General features: G+C 42.5%; 1 protein-coding gene across 1 annotated transcript in view; it reads right to left on the reverse strand.

The window, feature by feature from the left end:
* GLI2 (GLI family zinc finger 2) overlaps positions 1–19,892 on the reverse strand; it is a 268,813-nt gene that overhangs the window by 111,858 nt on the left and 137,063 nt on the right. The window contains exon 4 of the mRNA XM_086957103.1: positions 10,947–11,138. Coding sequence (XP_086813229.1) covers positions 10,947–11,138 — 192 coding nt within the window. The remainder of the gene's footprint in view (positions 1–10,946; positions 11,139–19,892) is intronic.

Below are 19,892 nucleotides of genomic sequence, written 5' to 3' on the forward strand. Positions count from 1 at the left end.
TAAAGCACACTGCTTATGCACCCTACCCTGAGGATCAGGCCCACAAGTAAAGAACTGAAATCTGCAGTCAGTAAGCTGCGCAAACTACTTTCAAAATGGCAAAGCTTGCACGGCGCAGATCTAGCTTTTGTGTGAGTAGGTGAGCTATTCTTCAAGCCTCTCTGAGTTCGGTTCCTGCAGTCGAGGAACTCTCTCTCTCTCTCTCACTCGGACTCTCACTGTTTACATCAGACAGAAACCTAGTCTTTCTTCGCTGCTATTAATCAGCGTGCAGGTCTAGACGGCCGCGCGCTGCAGCGCAGCCAGGAAGGCACGCAGACGAACGCAGCCTCCCGTTCCGCAGCGTGCCCACTCTCACAGCCAGACCTAACACCTCTGACCACAGAGCACCTGGACGTGACCCGAATTCAAAGTGATGAAACCACATGTATGTCTGGACCGAACCCTGCGCTTCAAGAGGCTACTGCATGAAGAAAATGAACTTGCAAAACACGCTGGTCTACACAGCTCTGACCAAATCGTTTGGAAACTATAATTTAATTCGTACCCTAAAAGACATCGACTTGTCCAGCGACATTTCCAGCATCTGCCTCAGACGCCATGACTTGCACAGTCACTAACCTTTTGGAACTCAGATTTTTGTCTTTTGACAAATCTATGCATTCATCAAGCCAGGGCTGGACTGGGGAACTAAAGGCAGCACTGGCAAAAACAGGTCAAAGCTGGCTCGCTCCCTTCGTCTCCTCATTCGATCTCTCTCTTTCCATCCATCCATCCTCTCTCTTTCTCTCTTTTCTCCCTCTCTGATCGCTTTCTCTCTACCTTCCTCTTCCCTCCATAACTTTCTCTCTCTTGAAGCCCCCCAAGCTGCTGCAATTGACCGGGAGCTGATGCCCGGTAGAATAAAAGGCCTGCCCTGCCCTACTTTATAGAGTACCCAAAGTTCCCTTTGACCAGAAAAACTTGGACGTGTCAGTCTCACAATTAACTCTATTTCCACATCATCAACACCACGATTCCAGCCTCATGCTTAGCTTCAGCTCACTGTGAGGGTCTCAAGGCTCTGAGGCGTTGGGGGGTAGGGGGGGAAGGGGGGGTCCGCAGATCTGCCTAGCCGAAGAGCCAGGTCTTAAGGGTCCTCCTGAAGGTGTTCAGGAAGGGGGCGCGCCTGATGTCTGCCGGTAGCTCGTTCCAGGTTTTGGCCGTGATGTAGGAGAAGGATGTACCTACCGCCTGTTCTGGCTTTGTGGATGCGTGAGGTTTTGGCCAGTGCGAGGTTAGCTGATCGGAGCTATCTATTGGGTGCAGGGAAGGTGACTCTGTCGTTGAAGTATTTGGGTTTGGGGTTGTGTAGGCATTTGTAGGCGTGGGTGAGGATTTTGAAGGTGACTCTTTTCTCCACGGGGAACCAGTGGCGCTTTCGTAGGTGTTGGCTGATGTGCTCATGCCAAGGGATGCCGAGGACAAGTCTGGTGGCGGTGTTCTGTATCGTCTGAAGTTTGCGGAGTAGGGACTTGTTTATGCCGGCGTAGGGTGTGTTTCCGTAGTCCACTCTGCTGGTATTGAGTGTGTGAGTGACTGTCTTCTTTGATTCTGGGGGAACCATTTGAACGTCTTTCGGAGGATGCAAAGGATGTTGAAACAGCTGGAGGCGACGGCGTTGACCTGCCGGTTCATGGTGAGGGATGAGTCGAGTATGATGCAGAGGTTCCTGGCGTCTTCCGAGGAGGTTGATGGGGGGCTGAGGGCTGTGGGCCCCAGGTGATGTCCCACGCTGATGGGGTGATACCAAGGACGAGTACTTCTGTCTTCTCTGCGTTGAGCTTAAGGCAGTTGTTGGTCATCCTGACAGCCACGCCCTGTATTCCTTTCTGGTAATTCAGTCTGGCAGTTGTTCGGTTCTTTGGTGAGGAAGAGGATGAGCTGGGTGTCGTCAGCGTAGGATACGATGTTGAGGCCGTGTTGTTGGACGATGGCAGCGAGGGGGGCGATGTAGATGTTGAAGACGGTCAGGCTTAGTGATGATCCCTGTGGGACTCCACAGGTGGTCTCTGTGGGATCGGAGAGGAAGGGTGACAGTCTAATCCTTTGGCTTATTCCAATGAGGAATGTTCGGATCCAGTCCAGGGCGGTTCCTTGTATGATGGTGTTGTGTAGCCTGGTGATGAGTGTGCAGTGGGAGACTGTGTCCAAGGCTGCTGATAGGTCGAGTAGGATCATGGCTGCAGAGTGGCCTTGGTCAAGGAGGGTGTGGATGTAGTCTTTGGCGGCAAGTAGGGCAGTCTAGGTGCTGTGGTTGCTTCGGAATCCGGATTGGGGTGGGTCGAGGATGGCATTGTCATCGATGAATCTTGTCAGTTCCTCATTGACTGTTTTCTCCACCACTTTGGCCGCGAAGGGGAGGAGCGAGATGGTCCGGTAGTTCTTGAAGTCCATGGGGTCAGCTGAGGGTTTCTTGAGCAGGGCCTGCAGCACCCCTCCTACTTGTTGCTGAAAGGGATTAGGTACAGTGCAAGAAGTCGACAACACACAAAGTAAATAAACCTGTTCTAAGCCTGTTGAATGTCTGTTTTGCTGATCCCCTCATGACCTATAAATCCATGGGTATCAATGGTCAGGGGTAGTAGTATCTACAACCTAATTTACATCCATAAATGCCAGAAATTGTTTTAACTGTGCCTCATCCAGGGCCACCAGATCACACTCCATAGATGGATTTATTGTGCACATATTTTGATATTTTTTACATTTTGCTTTTCAAAATATGATACACACCACTATTGGGCAACCTGCCTCTGTATTACAATTACAAATATACAAAGCCCTCCAAAATGAAATGCAAAACTATCTAACCAATCTCTTGAATATTTCAAATTGATTAGTCTGGAGACGATCGGTATCCCGTCAGAAGTCTTTTTTGATGTGACACTTCTGAAAGAAAGAGGTATGGATGGGAAAAGGACTTAAATAACAATTCATTTTGAGAATGATCATTTTTTTTATTATGGACAGCAGAGGCTGCCTTCCCAATATAAGCTGTCAGGACAGTCTGGTTAATTTGAATGGGGTCAACCGAATCCTTTGATGGGGTGCAGGAAGGGTATTAGATATTTGTAACATGAGATGCACCAGCGCAAATGAGATTTGAGGAACATCTGTGACAGAAAATACCTATATCATCTCCTTGCCCTGAAGAAGTGGCTTATCATTGCAAAACACATGTTGGCACGGGCTGTATTGGTTGTGGTGCATTTTAAGAATGAGAAAGTACAGGAGAATATTGTTACTGACGCTCCTCTTAGTTTTTACTGTAGTGTTACACCAAAGTTTGGAGTAACAGTACAGTAAACACTGAGGGGAGCACAAACTGTGGACTGCATGTACCATGATGCAAAAGAGCAAACTTTTCTGGGATGTGATGTAGTGTCTGGCCACACTCTATTCCCTGCCTAAAATGATTTTCATGACCTCCTCTACTATTTATGTCCCATTCCTAATGTTCCATTTAAAAAAAAAATTGCATTCCGCCCCACTGATGGCACTTAATCCGGCCTGAGCCGGAGATTCAGCACGAGGTGCGGAGATTCCAACACAAACCAGAGATTCTGGCCCGACTGTGGGCGTAAAGATATGACTTTTGTGAATACCAAAAGTCGGAAAGTTAGACTTTTGTCTCAGATTGCCTTTTCGAATCAGGCCTCCAGTTTTGAGCACAAATTTCCCGTACATGGCAAATATATTTACCTTGAGACCCTTAGAAGAATAGAGGTGTTTTTATACTGGTCAACAAGAACAGGATACTTATTCTGGAAGGCGTGCAGCTCTCCAGGGCACAAATGTGTTTTAGTCTAACGATGGCATGAAAAGAGAGCCTTATTCTTTTTTAGAATCAAAGCTTTGGGTGCTCAGTTTGCATTTATAACCCCTCTTTTAGTAAAAGAAGCACACATTTGGGAGAGCCATGGGGCTCAGATTTATACAATTCTTCTTAATGCACAAGGAGACTGGGCTCATTCAAAATTTCACAACAGTGTGCTTGCTGTCTTCAAGGTGAGTTCTCTAAGACAGACTGATTTCTTAAATCTCAACTCTTATCCTCAGACGTCTATGTTCCCCAAATAGGAATTAGTGCCACTGGAATTGTGTGGTGAAATTAACACAAAATACAATTCAACAATTTAATCTTCAAAATTATTTAAAAAGGAAAAAAGAGACTAAAAAAGACAAAATGAAAACGTTTAGAGTAACAGGATCCTAACAAATTGACAGAATACAAGCAGCAAAGTTAATTTATTGACCACATCAACCATGGTGTCCATTAGAGGGAAGCAGTAACAGCAAGTGAGTTAAATATTGCCCAAGACCAAAACGTTAAATCATTATGAAGTCCCTGTAAACATGGAAACGGAATTCAAAATAGCTGTGAGGAGTGCTGCTTCCTGTGCAAAAATATTACTAGGGAAAAATGTGGTACCACGGAACCTTTCTGCAATCCACTGTGGCCGCCCCACCCACATATCTGCATGTTGTATGACATTATCGTGGGCATGCTACATTGCTTTCCTGTGCCAAGCCTGCCAGGCTGCACTCCTCCTGTGCCAAACCAAGTACTGGGGTAAGCAAACGGAAGTACTCATTACAGAAAATTGCTGGTATCCAAAATGCTAGCAGGTGAGGTTTGCTGGGAACGGTGTGTCAGGCACTCAGATTGATGGACATTGGTTTGGGACGAGCTCTGCCACGTTAAACCCTACATTCCCAGTGTCAAAAGGGTTCACACACGGGCAGACATTTAAAGCCAGATGTAATTCAAACCCAATCTCAGGAGAAGCTACTGACATTCCCAGTCTTAACTAGATCCAGGAGTGGGCTGTTCCATTCAAAGGATGCCACTCCAGCGCAACACCGGATCTGTATACAGATTTGTGCTTAGTAAACTAAACCAAATCTTCTTAAAACTGAGATTTGTTTCAAAATATTAAATTGGGTGGCTACATGGATTAATGTATTCGACTCCATTAATCTGCGTTTGTACTCATGGTCATAGATCTAAATCTTGGTGGGTCCACTCAGCCTACCATCCTTCCAATGTTGATAAAATGAGTACCAGTGAGCTGGGTATCAACACATATCTGCCATTCGGTGCCAATATTCAACAAAGCGGTTAATGTCCACTTTACAAATACATGTTATGTTTTATGTTATTTACAAGTTTTGATAAAAAACAGATCTACAAAAGTGGGTTGCCCAATCTTGAAATGATGCTCTACTGAAAGCATCATTACGCTCATGGCTATCGAGTACTGGCAGGAAAAAACGAAAAGCAAAGCACTAGAGCTTTGTGTTTGACTTTACAGATGGCCTATGCTCTATGCTCACCCTCAGTTGTAGATCACACAGCACAGAAGAGCAGATAGAAAGGTTCTGTTTATACTTTGGCCCCATACAATTGTGTGGGTTGACTGGAAGGAGCCACAAAAATCAGAACTCAACAGCACCACACACAAGTCCTCTCCTTTCAGCTCTTCCCAGGACAGCAACAAATAGACACAAAAACTGAGGCTACACCAATTTTCACTGTGGAAAACTCAGTGCTTAATTTTGATAGTGGGCACAGGCACTCCGTTTTGGGGAGCAGGGGTTATTTTCCTTCATCCGATTTTTTTACTTGACCCAGGTAAAATGAAATTCACACTGGTGTAACCTTGCATTATTTTTGCCATTTTTCTTTACAATAGTTTCTCCAAATGCCTGAAATTATGATATTATGTCACATAGCGTAATTGAGACTTTGTTCGGGTATAAATCCTATTGCAGGATCATGGGAAAAATGTCAGTGAACTGAACGCAAGCGGCTGTGGTTATCGTCACTGGTGATTTTGCACTTGTTTTTAATGTAAAATGTGTCCTTGTGGCTCAAATGGACACCAGGATATATCACCTCGAACCACAAAAACCTAGGAAATTCCCCACGGTATGGAACCAGAAGTAATGGTGCTGCTAGGGTGACCTGGCCTTTAATCACCAATGTTAAACACAAGAAAAGTCACCAGAGCAACTGTTTACCGGTTCTTTTTATACGTGATTGTCTACACAAAAATGGTACAGGGTGTACTCACACACCACCAAGTGTCATACCTCATCATAGAACTCCCCTCGCTCTTCAAAACTCCCATTTGATGAAGAGCAGGTATAGTCTTCATGGTAAAGGAGGCAATTCTACCTAACTCTTGAACGTGTGATATGAAACATGCTAAAAAAATGTGATACATCAAACGACCTTTTAATTTAAGTGAGATATCACTTGGTGATAAAAGCCAGTGTGGAGACTAGGGGGAACCAATACCCCATCACCACTCGAACCATCAGCATGTTTCTGCCTCTTGGCTCAAAAGAGTCCATGGCATTTGTCAGGACAGAACACTGGATCATTTTGTGGCATACACTCCTGTTATTGCCACTAGGATTCAGGGCTGACCTTTGTCATCCCTCACAATTCCTAGGGCCCTAGGCAACTTTTAATTTAAGTGAGATATCACTTGGTGATAAAAACCAGTGTGGAGACTTGGGGAACCAATACCCCATCACCACTCAAACCATCAGCATGTTTCTGCCTCTTGGCTCAAAAGAGTCCAATGCATTCGTCAGGACACAACACTGGATCATTTTGTGGCATACACTCCTGTTATTGCCACTATAATTCAGGGCTGACCCTTGTCATCCCTCACAATTCCTAGGCCCCTAGGCACCCTACATGTGGGTCATCTGAGCCGCATGGAGGAAGGGCTCAGGAACCCCTGTAGTCACACACACACTCCAAGGTGCATCCCTCATGGTTCACCTAGTGCTGCTTCCTCCTTCCTCGGGGTGATTATTCACACAGAAAATTCGTGCAAAAGGTTGATGCGGATATTTGGCTTAGTAACATGAAATTCTGCAGAATATTTTGGGCATTTTGCATCATTTATGCACAGGAAATTACACAAACTTTTCCCATGTCAGAACAAGAGGGCGAAAGGCAGAAAAAGGAGAAAGGCAGAGCAAGAGCTTATTACACTTCTGTTTAGAATTAGGCCCTTGGAATACACACTTTCTTTGCCTTCAATGGTTAGAAGAAAACAAATCCTTACAATATGCCACTTTTGAGGAACAGGATGTGAAAGAGGATGTTGCCAGTGGCAATAGTGGTTGGGAGAACAGGCTCTGGAATTTATAGCCATATCGGTGACCTACTGAACCCCAAGGATTTGTCACATTCATAAGGCACATCCTGCCAACCAGCAGCCTTTTGTTGCAGCTTCATCATCATACCCTGCTTTACGCACCACATTAATGGGATCTTTGTGTGCCCTCACATATTTCAATGAGATCTAAAAAAGGAGCATAAAGGCCTTTCTATGCTTCACCACACATCAAGCATATCAAAGAACTCTGCAAAAGAAACTCTTTTTTGACTAAAAATATACTCAGAGAAACTTGAAAGGCTTTTGTCTTCAAAGAGGGCAGGCTATAGGATGGACACTGTCCCCTCAATGTACACGAGGCGTGTCTTTCAACACAGGTTAACGTGGTGAAGTACATATCTTCTTTGACTAACATAACAGCGCTCTAAGAGCAATCTACCAGCTCCAGTGCAAAAATGCCTTTGGTAAACCTTTGTAAAACTGTGTTTAGCCGCTCTTTCATACTAAGTGCTCGCTGGAGTAAGCCATCAGTTCTGAAACTTGGGACCAACTTCACCACTACCATACTGTGAGTTCCAGGGCAAATCATATTACTTTCATGTGCCTCAGTTCACTCACTCGCGGGAGTGCATAAAACAAGCCAAGTACATGATAAATAATATGTATTTGTAATGCACAAGCTCACCTGGGACCTTCTTGGAGCTGAACACTAGGTTTATATTGACATCAGATGTTTACTGTTATCCAACTTAATCGTTGCCTTTTATCAACCTCAGGAGGATGTACGACTGAGCTCACACACCAGTGTTCGAACATGAGAACAAGAGGTGAAACACAGAGCACTGTGGTAGACTCATTAGTCCACTGAGCCACTAGACCAAGCTCAATTAAGGTGGCAATAAAACCATAGCACCTACCTCTGACACCCTTGCAATGGTTTCTCCCCAGTTCATAGTCTTGCCAGCGAGACTGTGTTCTTAAGCTGGAGGCTTTCAGAATACATGTCACATAGTATAATGTCATGAGAAAAATGTCAATATACTGCATTTTGTGACTAAAGTACTGTGGTAACTGTCACAGAATGAAATGACTGCCATGTGTACTAGGGACATAGCCTCTTTTTGTCCTTCCCCTCACCCCGCCTATCCTCCACCGACATTGTCTACTGTCAGCCTACAAATGTTTGAAAAATGTGCTCAAAAGAACACAAGAGGGACTAAGAGCTAGCCACTGACAACCCGCTGGGATTGGCTACCATATCTCATTGATTCGAAACCTTAGTAACTAAGAAACCTCAGTACATTGGAGAGGTGTGGTGCAGCGGCCAGGGCAGCTGACTTCAGAGCACAGGGTTCACGGTTCGTTCCCCGGCTCTGGTGGCAGCTCAGCTCAGCACCATGTGACTCTGGGGAATAACTCACTTAATTTCCACAATGCCCCCCAGTGCCCTGAGACCCGTATGGGTGATTAGTTTGTGCTTTACAAATACGTATTTATTTATAATATTGGAGACAGGTAATGCCATAAGCTGTATATTCTTAAATATGTATGAGTCTAGGCTGTTTATGTGGTACAGATTGACCAGAACATTTGAGTTCTCAGATGCAATCTTAGTTGAAAAAAATCTTTAAATTGTGCTCCTTTAGTGTTTTTAATACCTAAATGCCAATACATTACCTATAAGAATATTGGCTGCAGAATATCAATTAGCATTGTATTGCCATTATAATTATATATGTGTCAGTTCTGTAGTACCCTCGTCTGAATATTTAGAGATAGTAAAGGTATGCAATTGTGGAGTTAAAACTAGAGAATATATATATATATATATATATATATATATATTATATATATATATATATATATATATATATATATATGTATACACACATCCCATAACAATACAGTGGTAGTCAATGGTTTGGAGTCATTCTTATTGTAGGAAGAGTTATTTCAACATTTATTATATTGGTAAGGTTAGGTAGAGCGCGATGTATTTAGTTATGGTTCCATGCGGAAACAAACAGTATACTTAGTGTTTTATCCCTGTGTGTTGCAGATAGATATTGAATGAGGATCACGTTATATACGAGGAAGGTTTGACGACACGCGTATTACTGAAGCATATGCAGGTATGCAACCAAACATTGGGTGAATTGATTGTGGTCAAAGTCTTCACTCAAAGTTTATGCTGGCGGTAAGCGTGAATAGTGTTTACATTGTTTTTCTAGTTGTTTTTGGACCCAGGAGAAACGCGTCTCGAAGGAAATAGAGTTACTCGTGTGTGTATGTAAGTAGTCCATACATGCTCTTTAGGGTTAAGGTGTATCTTTTGGTTTATGCACTATGGGTGTATTTTTTTACTTTGGTGGTGGAAATACATAAGAAACGTAATGAACCATATGTATTATATGCATAGAGACTGATGTGCCTGTACATGTTATTTTTCAGCATTGCCCCTGACGAAGGGACCCTGCTTTTGTCCCGAAATGCATTGGGCGGATTATGATACATTCAAGAAATTTAATGTTGTTTTCAAATGTATAAATTTATTTGTCTTTATTCAGCAAATGAAAATTCATGTGTAAATGTATAAATACAGAATGTTGTGTTGAAAAAGTTTGATTGAATAACAAAAAACATATGAATAAAAATATGTGTTGAAACGTTTATAAAAAAGGTTTGATCAATAGAATTTAATAGAGTTGTGCGCAACTGAGCCTGTGCTAACTTCTGTTGGCCAGCCACATTTGCATGTAACATTTATTATCCGACATGCAACTCCTCTGCCCCCTGAATAAGGAAGATTTCTCTGCAAGCGCTTTACATTGGTTGGTTCCATCCTGCTCTGTGGCGGTCTGTTGTCTCCAGTTCTTCTAGCTGGAAGTCTCTCCTAGGCTGGGTATTTCCATGGTCTGAAGTCTGCCAGACACACTGGTTTGGAGGTGTTGAGCGTATGCTACACCTGTGTTTGAATAGTGTACCCTCTGCGCTTTCTTTTCAAATCAACCAATGGGTAAAAGATGAATGAGCCAAGCTTGCAACCACTGTATTAGTGCACACATTAAAACAAGCACGGCTCAAAATCTTGAGAGCCCCAGATTCCATGAGGTGTGTCACACTAGTTATCTGAGCAAGGGTCTGAATTCCTACAATTCATCAACACATACCCATTACAGATACAGCCTGAATAGTAGATTGCAGGGAAACGTACTTACTACGTGTGATCTAGAAAGGAGTCACACTGCAAACTCTGACACTTTACACCAATGCCCTGCCTACCAGAACTGAGGAAACACAGTGAAGTGAACAGCTCTGGTTGTACGTAGTTCCAACCTAAGCTTCTACCATGAATAGTTAATGGTCTTTTAAATACAGCAAACTCAACAGGGAAACATGTTCCAAGATGACGCGGGTGGAATCCTTGTAGCCAATTTCCTAGACGTATTATATTATGTTGAAACATTTCAATCAGGCTAGAGTTGTGTTGGTGAGATTAGCCAAACATCAGATGGCTGTGTTTAAGTTTGTAAAGTGTATGAGTTTGCTGGAAAAACAAATAAAATGGTGTAACAAGGGGAAACAGGATCAGTGGGAGATATGTTTTCATTTCTACAGTCAACTCTATGGGAAAATACTCTCAATGTTTGCCCTGAATTCGGCATTTGATTGACATTGCCTGGTATGACCGCGGTTGCTGACATAGAGCCCTAGTCATGGCAGCAGTTGGAAGGACACAAACATACATGCACGGCTACTCACTGTCCACGGGGTTGAGGTAATCGTGAAGGTGGGCCATGCTGGCCGCCCCTCCACTCTGCAACAGGAGTTCCCCATAGGGATTCGGATGGGCAGCCATGAGGGCCATCTGGTGATAGTAGTCCGCAGGGTTGGCTCCTGGTGGAGGGGGCGGAAGTCCAAAAAGACCACGTTCCTTAAAGTGCTCATGGGCCACTGCAGAGGACACAGAAAGAACGCATCACCGTTAGAGACACAAAACCCCTTAAATAATTTGTTTGCAATCACTTTAGAGCCACGTTTGTACACTCATAATTATGCAGCAATGGAGGACAACATTATGCAGCAGTGTTGACTTAATTATGTGTCAAGAAGAGGCAAATGATGCACATTTAATGGCATGGTTAGTTGGCCTTTCTGCCATTGTAACTCACATTAATTTTACCTCATTTTTACCAAATTAATACATACATACAGCAATCAGGAAACAAAAGTGGCCAGATAATCTTTTGAAAGGGTCTTCCCTTACATTTTCATCCGTTTGAACTAGAAACAACATTTTTAGTTAAACTATGTGGCAGATGCTGGATGATGAGGTAAGTAAATTATTATACAAAAAAACAAGGTGGCTCCATAATCGTGTATTTCAGCGGCCCATGCGTGGAGGTCATGCTTAAAATGAATTATAATTATGTATACAAAAGAGCATTGCTGCATGCCATAGTTGACTTTTTACCCTCTCTTTGCAGTTCATACTAAGAACTCTCCAGATGTATTACTGCAGTCTATGTCCGCCTGTTTTGGCCCAAATACCTGATACGCTGGCCTCCACATTCCCGTTTTTCAGTAAACTTGTAAAAGGTCTCTGATTCCCGGTGACTAATTTAATTATGCAATGAAAAAACATGTGGATTCTAGAATTTAAGGGGCCAGGCAATCCAGACGCAATAATGCTGTCAACATCGCTGGTCGCGCCCTATAAAAGAAGACAAGTACATCTGAGTCCATGATAGCTGTGGACAAGATTTAAAGATGAGGGCTAATGCAAAAAGTTAAGAGGTATTGGATTGTCCTCTTTATATTACTGGCTGCCAGAACCAATTACAGCCAGTCTCCCAGCTGCAAGTCCTCAGGCCGCAACCCGCTAGCGGCTCAGTCAACCCCTTTCCCTGTGGCTTTCAACACACTGTTTCTTAACCCCTTAAGTGCTTCGAACGTTCGGCGGCCGACGGCACCACTATCTCGGGAGTGCTGCCGTCGGCCGTTGAACGTTCCAACTGCACCTGCGCAATGGAACGTCCAGCACTGGAGCTGGACGTTCCATAGCTGCTAAGGTGTTAATGCAGTTAGCAAGTGGCCACATCTCATCTGGGTCCTTATTGCATAAAGTCCCCAGGGGTGTAACGGACAGTGTATTCATTTTCCGTGCCTCTGGGGATCTTTATTATTACACAAGGGTACGCAGACACTTGTACGGGCCTTCTGTAATGCAGATTGCACCAATGTTATCTTAAGTGGCCGTACCCTCACTTGCACATGGACGTGGCTGCATGAAAACTAGTGAAACACTTTACCTGTGCGATCCATACTGCATTACACAAGTGGGCACAAGGGCAAAGAAGTCCTCAGGAGGCGCGTTGACTGTGCGCCATAAAGAGGTGGTGCACCCACCGAAGGTGCATGCTAAATGTTATAGTTTCTGCTTTTCTGATATTAGTAGGGGCCTGCAAGTCCAGGCATACAAAATCAGGACTGCGTGAAGGCCTTTCATGACAGCTTGGTGACTGAGGGGAAAAGATTTTCGAAAGCACATATTATGCTTCGATCATAAAAAAAAAGATTAAACCATTGTCATAGTTAGAAAAACATTATTTATTCTTTCTATACAAACCAAACTTAAACTATACAAACATTAAAAATTCTAAAGTTATAGTTATACCTATAACCCCTTCGATGCGGATGACAAAGCCAGCTCGTCATGGGCGTTACCTGCGCTGCGCGCATGACGAGCTGGCTTTGTCACGAAACCCGCGATTTTCAAATTTCAGCGTGCAGCGGGAAAACCCGCTAGCGCGCATGCGGTTAATTTATAATTTACACAACACCTTCAAATTATTATGTCACGCACCTCTATGCACATTGTATTGAACTCGTAGGCCACGCTCCACTAACAATAACTCACATTTTCTCCATGCACTGCTTATATATAACCTTTCAAATTCTGCCACTCATACCATAAGAAATTACAGCATTTACAACAACACTCACAACATCACAAATCACATCATTCGTGAGAACATAATGAATGGTTGAGTGGCAGCAGAGGGCAGCATCATGCCATTATTTTGTCATTTTTAAACTTGTTAACACTGTCTGGGCATTTGTTGAACCTCATTAGTACCAGTTAAGCACCAAAATATAGCAATAAGCAACAGAAATGTGACCAGTCAACCTTTCCGAAGGCCTTTCCACTGTGTGGTAAAATGGGTCACTGTGTTTTTAGTAACTTTTGAACTGTTTGAACAAAAAACAAAAATGTTTGTTGAAATCTGCAGATTATGCAGCAGATGATGGATTATGTGCCAAATGCAGCATATGTAAAATTATGTGAAAAACACAGTAGTCACACAATCACGTAATTTCAGTGGCCCCGCTTACTGCGCAGTTGCCGAAGGACCTCCTCTCTTCACTTAAAATGGAGAAACCTCCAGGACAATGCACAGCATCACTAATATTGGGTAAACTGTTCATTTCAGCTCAGGGAGACCATGGTGTAGCAAAGATGTCCTTACAAAGGGAAACTCGGGTTCAAGTTTCAGTTCCATGATTTGTTTGGCTCAGTATTCAGTCAGGGTACATTTCTTTTTGTTCTGCAGAATGCAGTAAAAACAGCTGCGGTTCCTGGAATTTCACTTTTGAAATCTGTGAAGAAGAGCAAAGCAGCGAAAGCCACACCATGAAACATGACATTTCATGACACGTCGTGGTCCATCACACACAACCACAAAACGGCAAAGCATTTAAAAAACGGCCCCCAACAACGCAAATCTGCAGAATTCTCCGAAAATTCTTGAAGTAGAAGAGTTTCTAAAAAAAAATTGTCTGATCAGTTCCAAGTTTCCGAAATGTCCTCAACCATCACGACTCAGTATTAGGTGCAATTGCATTAGGGCATCACAAATGTCTCTCCAGTAATCTACACATTCAAAATTCAAATTGTTTTTGTAACACCCGATACAGGGGATTACTTTTAGAGAGTGTGTCAATTATGAAAACACAAGAAATAATGAACAAGGGAGGGGCAGCTTTACAACTCTCCCTTTTTAATGCATCTTCCAGATCTGGTCTATGGCAGAAACGGTGGCACCATGCACTGGCATGTGATGCTATCTTCCTCATTTTTCGTTATGAAAAGTATTGCCACCAATGCTAAATTTGAAAAAAACATAAGTGCATAAATGGGCCCAAAGCTTTTCTTAGGATCTCACTGGTAGTACTGTCGAAAGTCAAGTTAGCAAACAGTCAAATACCAAAGCTACCAAGTCTTGATTCCACATCATGCCTCTTTCTTCCACCACACTACACTTCCGGCATCTTTCTCTCACTCTTGCTTCCCTTCTTTCTCCCTCTGTCACTTCTTTCCTATCTTTCACTCCCCCCTTATTTTTCCATGCTTTGCTCGTAGTCATTAATTCGACAATGAAAAATAAATAAGTCACAGTCCCCAAAAATGACAGCCAGTACCCATGAACGTAAACCTCCAGCACTAAATAAGCACAGGCTAATCTGGCATTTACTGTCCTGGTAGGTTAAGGAACATAAGCAAAGGCTTAGACCACGATACGAGAGTCTTGTGAAGTTCCAACACCCAGGCAAAGCCCTGCATCCACAGGCTTCGAAAGTATGAGCTTGTTGGGTTTCGTCCCATCTGGTTATTACCAAGTGCGATAAAAACTGACAGTAGGATTCTTCTCCTGATAAATTTTGGCAGGTCGCCATGTTGAAATTGACCAAGTAAGAAAGACCCAGTGGGACATTTTAATGCAGATTTTAGTGTAAAAAGCACAAAAAATTCAAGTTACAAACAACTTTCAAATTTAATTGGGGGTATTTATCACATTCAATAATGAGCCCCAGTTTACCGTTGTCATTGATCGCCAGTTTACCGTTGTCAGGTGACCGCACCAATACCACAAGACTTGTAATCAAGGCCTAGAAGTACAAGAATACCCTTGTTTATTACATGAAAGGGCAAGACTGGGAACATGGTCATGCTAAGCATTCGAGGAATGCAAGGTGAGGCACAGAACTGTGGAGAGGAGGACCCTTGCCGGGTCATAAGATAATAGTGCATGGGGACAGGGGGACTATTTCCTCACATATAGGTTTCCCTATGAGTTTTTAGGAATATGAATGTAACCCAACAACTTGACTAGTGCATTTTGTCAATTAAGTCATAATATTATATGAGAGTCTCATTGCTGACAAAAATATAGTTGTGGAAATAATCAAGACGTGTACATATATTTTGTGGTAGCCTGCATTGTTTGTCTAAATTGTGTTCCTAGTTGCAAAAATAGGTAGCACTTACGCCATCGTTCCTAGCTCAGAAATATCTGTGCCTTTTCATGCCTGCTGCTAGTCACAGTTAATGGTAGGCTAAAACATAAACCCACATGGCTCATTATTGTGGAAGATTTGATAAATGAACGAAGAATCATCTATATTGCCAATCTGAATGGAATTCACATCTTGGCTTCTGGATATGGCAAGTAATTTACCATTGCGCTCCCAACTAATTAGCCTAAAAATTATAAACTGCCTTAAAAAGAGGCTCCAGCGGCAATTAGTATGTGTGTGCCCTAGTTTAGCGAATTGAGGGAGATGTTTATAGCCATTGTAGCGTTGATCATTAATCACTAACAGATTATTCCTTTAGTTGTGATTTGAATACGATTTTTACAGTTATTCAAGCCATTCTTTTTTTGATAATGCATTAACAATAGCACAGTTTTGGGATCCATTTGGGGAAAGAGGAACACGAAGAGCAGAAAACAGATCAGCACAAGAAAATACTTTATGTTGAGTAAAGCAGTGTCACGATCACTACCTCAACCATCAACCAGGCACATCTTATGATTCTTTTAGAAGTTTCCATCGGAAAGTAAACTAACTAGTATGTAATGGTTACCATCAGGAAAAAGTATTAATCTATTTATGGCAAAATACTATTTAAATAAACCATCCTCTTTGATGAATCTATCATGGTGAAAAATTCTAAACTCATGCCCTTTCTGAAAAACTTTGCTGCTGTTGTTTTTTTAAAGGTTTTTTTTTTACAATACAGACTCTTCATTGTGTTGGTACAAACATTCTAGTCCCCATTGTCCTGTCCGTGCCTTTCCTTCCTGACATTTTCTGAGCTTACCAGCGCCCCCTTTAGCATGTCATTGTCAGACGTAGAAAAGGGACTAATAATGCAGTGTCCTACTCTGTAATGGTGCATTTATGTACACCATTACCCATGCAGAGCGCTGCCGTTCATTGACATTTCTAACAGTGTCTTCTTGGACCTTCTACTGCTGTCACGCTATTTCATCCTCTGTTGCGACCACAAAATCAGACGTGGTGGTGGAGTAGTAGTAATTCATAGGAATGCGGAAATCGCAAACTACTTTCTAATGAGTGCTTTAATTCCTTCCAATGTCTTTCCTGTACATTTCCACTCCCAAGGCCTCTAATTCTAAAATCAATGCAGTATATCACCCCTCCTGGTGAAAACACATCTTTCCTAGCATGACAATACTGGCTACAAAATACAATAAAGTGCTTTGTGCTTTCTGGGGCATTGTTATTACACGGACGCCTCGGTAATGGTACTCCCCAAGCTACATACCTAGGGAAGGCAACCAGGTAGTACAAAAAGGTTAAAACGTAATCTAGTTAAATCAAACCAGACATTTCCTTTATGAAAGCAGGATAGATAAGACTCACACCCAAACGACAAATTGATTAAGTTATAGTTAACACTTGCAGTCAATTTATCAAAAAACAACTGGTGGAGTCTACCGTGTCTGATCTGGAAAGCCTCCTTTACGTTGGGTATAGCCTTGGAATCAATACTTGCCAGATTGCTGGCCAATTCCGACAAACCCCGCTCGGTGGATTTCGTCCTTATATAGCTAAACCAAGGTATGGCTTATACATTGTCTTGAGAAAGAGAATCTTCCATTACATCTTTTGTTAATTGTGCTTTCGGGTTCCCCCAGATCCTGAGCCATACTAATAGGGGATCCAGCTTTATTTTATCCCCCAGGGGAGCTAAGCCCAACTCTGAGCGGCACATAAATGCGGGAATTGATAGTGAACAGCCAACAATCTGCATACAAACTTATTTTATACCTGCTGTATTGGCCCCGGACAGTTATATCCACACACTACTGCTTCATAAGTCGCTACAGAGATCCATTTACTCTGATAGATCTCAGTCATTTCTCTTATCAGTTTTTTTCCCAGCCTTCTGGCAAAAAGAAGACGGACTCCACAGCTCTTTACGTTTGGGCGGTCCTAGAGTGGTGCAAAATTTGCCTGGATACATTTTTGTCAAAAGAAAGGCTCAGGTATGTAAAAGTCTTCACTCTTGGTTTCACATTTCTTGGGCAAATACTCATTGTAAATGATTTTTGTAGATTAGATTTAAGACCCAGAACCCCCCTAAAATTATTACATTTTCTAATTATTAAAAATCTAAAAGAAGTTGTAAAGCATTAGCAGTTCTTGAATTAAAACTGCACCATCTGCGTACATCAGAAGTTGATCTTGTCCTTGGCCAAAAAGAGCACCTTACATCAGCTAACACTGCTCTGGAACATAAAGAAATTCTTTCATGAGCAGAGCAGGAAAACTGTAGTGCAGGCACTTGTACCCTCCAGACTGGACTATGGGAACTCTCTCCTCAGGTGGCATCCTCACGCACATCTAGAACCACTGCTTTTTTAGAGGTCACTAACAATCTGGTCACATTTTTCCCATATTTTACACTCTGCAGGGGCCTCCCATTGCAGCAAGAACACAATTGAAGAGTGCATGTGTCACCCACCAACCCCTCCTCAATGCCACACCTTACTACTTGGTTGGAAAGCTGAAAATCTCTAGTGCTCAACGATGACCGAGAAATGATGAAGACCTCCTGCTAGAACCGCCAACATTCAAGCAAGAAAGCTTTATGAATCAGGCATTCTTTGGCAGTGCAACAAGGATCTGAAACACTCACCCATGCATCTCTTCACACACCATCTTTTTTTTATCATCCTCTCCCCTGATAAGAACGGCTAGATCTGTCTTTGAGCGTTGTTGCTTATCCGATATATGTATGATGATTGATATCCAAATTCCTCTTCCTGCTCTCTTGTAAAGCGCTCTGATGACTTTAACCTAAATTCGTGTTACATAGAACGGCATAAAATAAGTATATGAATGAAAAATTCATTAAATAAATAAAAATGAATGCCCCTTGAAGAGTGCACACAACTTGAACCTAAATGGAGACAAGGACTGCCCTGCACCATAGTGAGTGAGATCCTTCTATATAGTCGTTATCATTGACATATTAACATCGATTATGCTTTTTAACAGTGGTGTTCCATTGGTGTGGCTTTCATAATACTATTCTTCATGTTAAGCCCATAATCCCATAAGAAATAATTTGATGAGGTATCATTTAAAATAGTACCCTCTAGTAAATTATCATTCAGATACCCTATGAGTTTCCATTACCACTAAAATATTTCTATGGGTTTCTTAAACTATTTTTTCTCTCCTATAGGAAACCCATAAGATGATGTTGTAAGTGTGAAAGGCCTGGAAGAACAACGATAGGACAAGGAGTTTTTGTTCTGAAACTGAATCTTGAAAAATAGCAACGCACAAAACCACTTGTCTTAATGGGTACTGAACTCTTAGAAGGAGCTGTAACTCTGTGAATGAAGTACAGTTGTCCATCACTGGTAGGGATATCAAATGACTCAGGTTAGTGGAAGGCCTAATTTCAAGTAGTGGGCTTTTCTTTCGTGAAGTACTACATTCTGGGAGTTGTAGTGTCCATTTCAAATGAAGCAGCTGGACTAAATTATCCAGTTATAAAGATTTTTTTTTAAGGCATGCCTTGGGCAGGACATGAAGTACCTGGATAAGACAGAGCCAGTCCTTTTAACCAGATTACTGGCAGCCCCCGAGTTCAGTAGTTACAGCGATAGACTCCTAAGAAAAAACGTGGGCCCCTGAACTTAATTGGTTTTGTTTTTCAACAAATGAAGCACTTATGAGGGGGGATACAGATGCCAGCTCTCGTGACATGCTGACTATGCGTATATGTTCAGATTCATACTGCGAGAGCTTTCGGCTGATATTTAACATTAGGACACAACTGACCAATTAGATTTCAGTGCACAAAGCAGGACAGACTGGGACAGATCCAGAGGGGGAACTTATGGTGCCAACATTGCCATGGGTAAAGCCTGCACCTGACATAACCAAGCCTGGGTGGCTAACACTTATCCCATGCTGGGGCATTGGCCGGCTGCAGCAGTGACCCCAATATGAAGTTTCTTATCTAGTGAATACAGAGTGATAATCAGACTCAAAGGCGAGATAAGGTGGGATGTCATATGAGGGCTGGAAACAAAAACAGTATATAAAGTGTTATAGGGCCAATTACATTTTAAAATAACTCCTGCGCTACCACTCCTTACTGTCGGTTAAAGCCGCACCAAGGTAAAGGATATGAATGGAGCTAATTGCCACATACCATTAAAACGACGAATCTATTAGCACCCCAGATCTTCATACTACATTAAAACAAGAAAGCCATTGGAGTGAGTGACTTCCTTCTCAGTTTAAGCATCTAAACTTTGGAATTCACTTCCAGCGAAAACCTGGTGCACTCAGGAACATGTAAAGATCCGGAAAGAG

Source organism: Lissotriton vulgaris, chromosome 2_1, assembly GCF_964263255.1.
Source record: "Lissotriton vulgaris chromosome 2_1, aLisVul1.2, whole genome shotgun sequence".
Taxonomy (NCBI): domain Eukaryota; kingdom Metazoa; phylum Chordata; class Amphibia; order Caudata; family Salamandridae; genus Lissotriton; species Lissotriton vulgaris.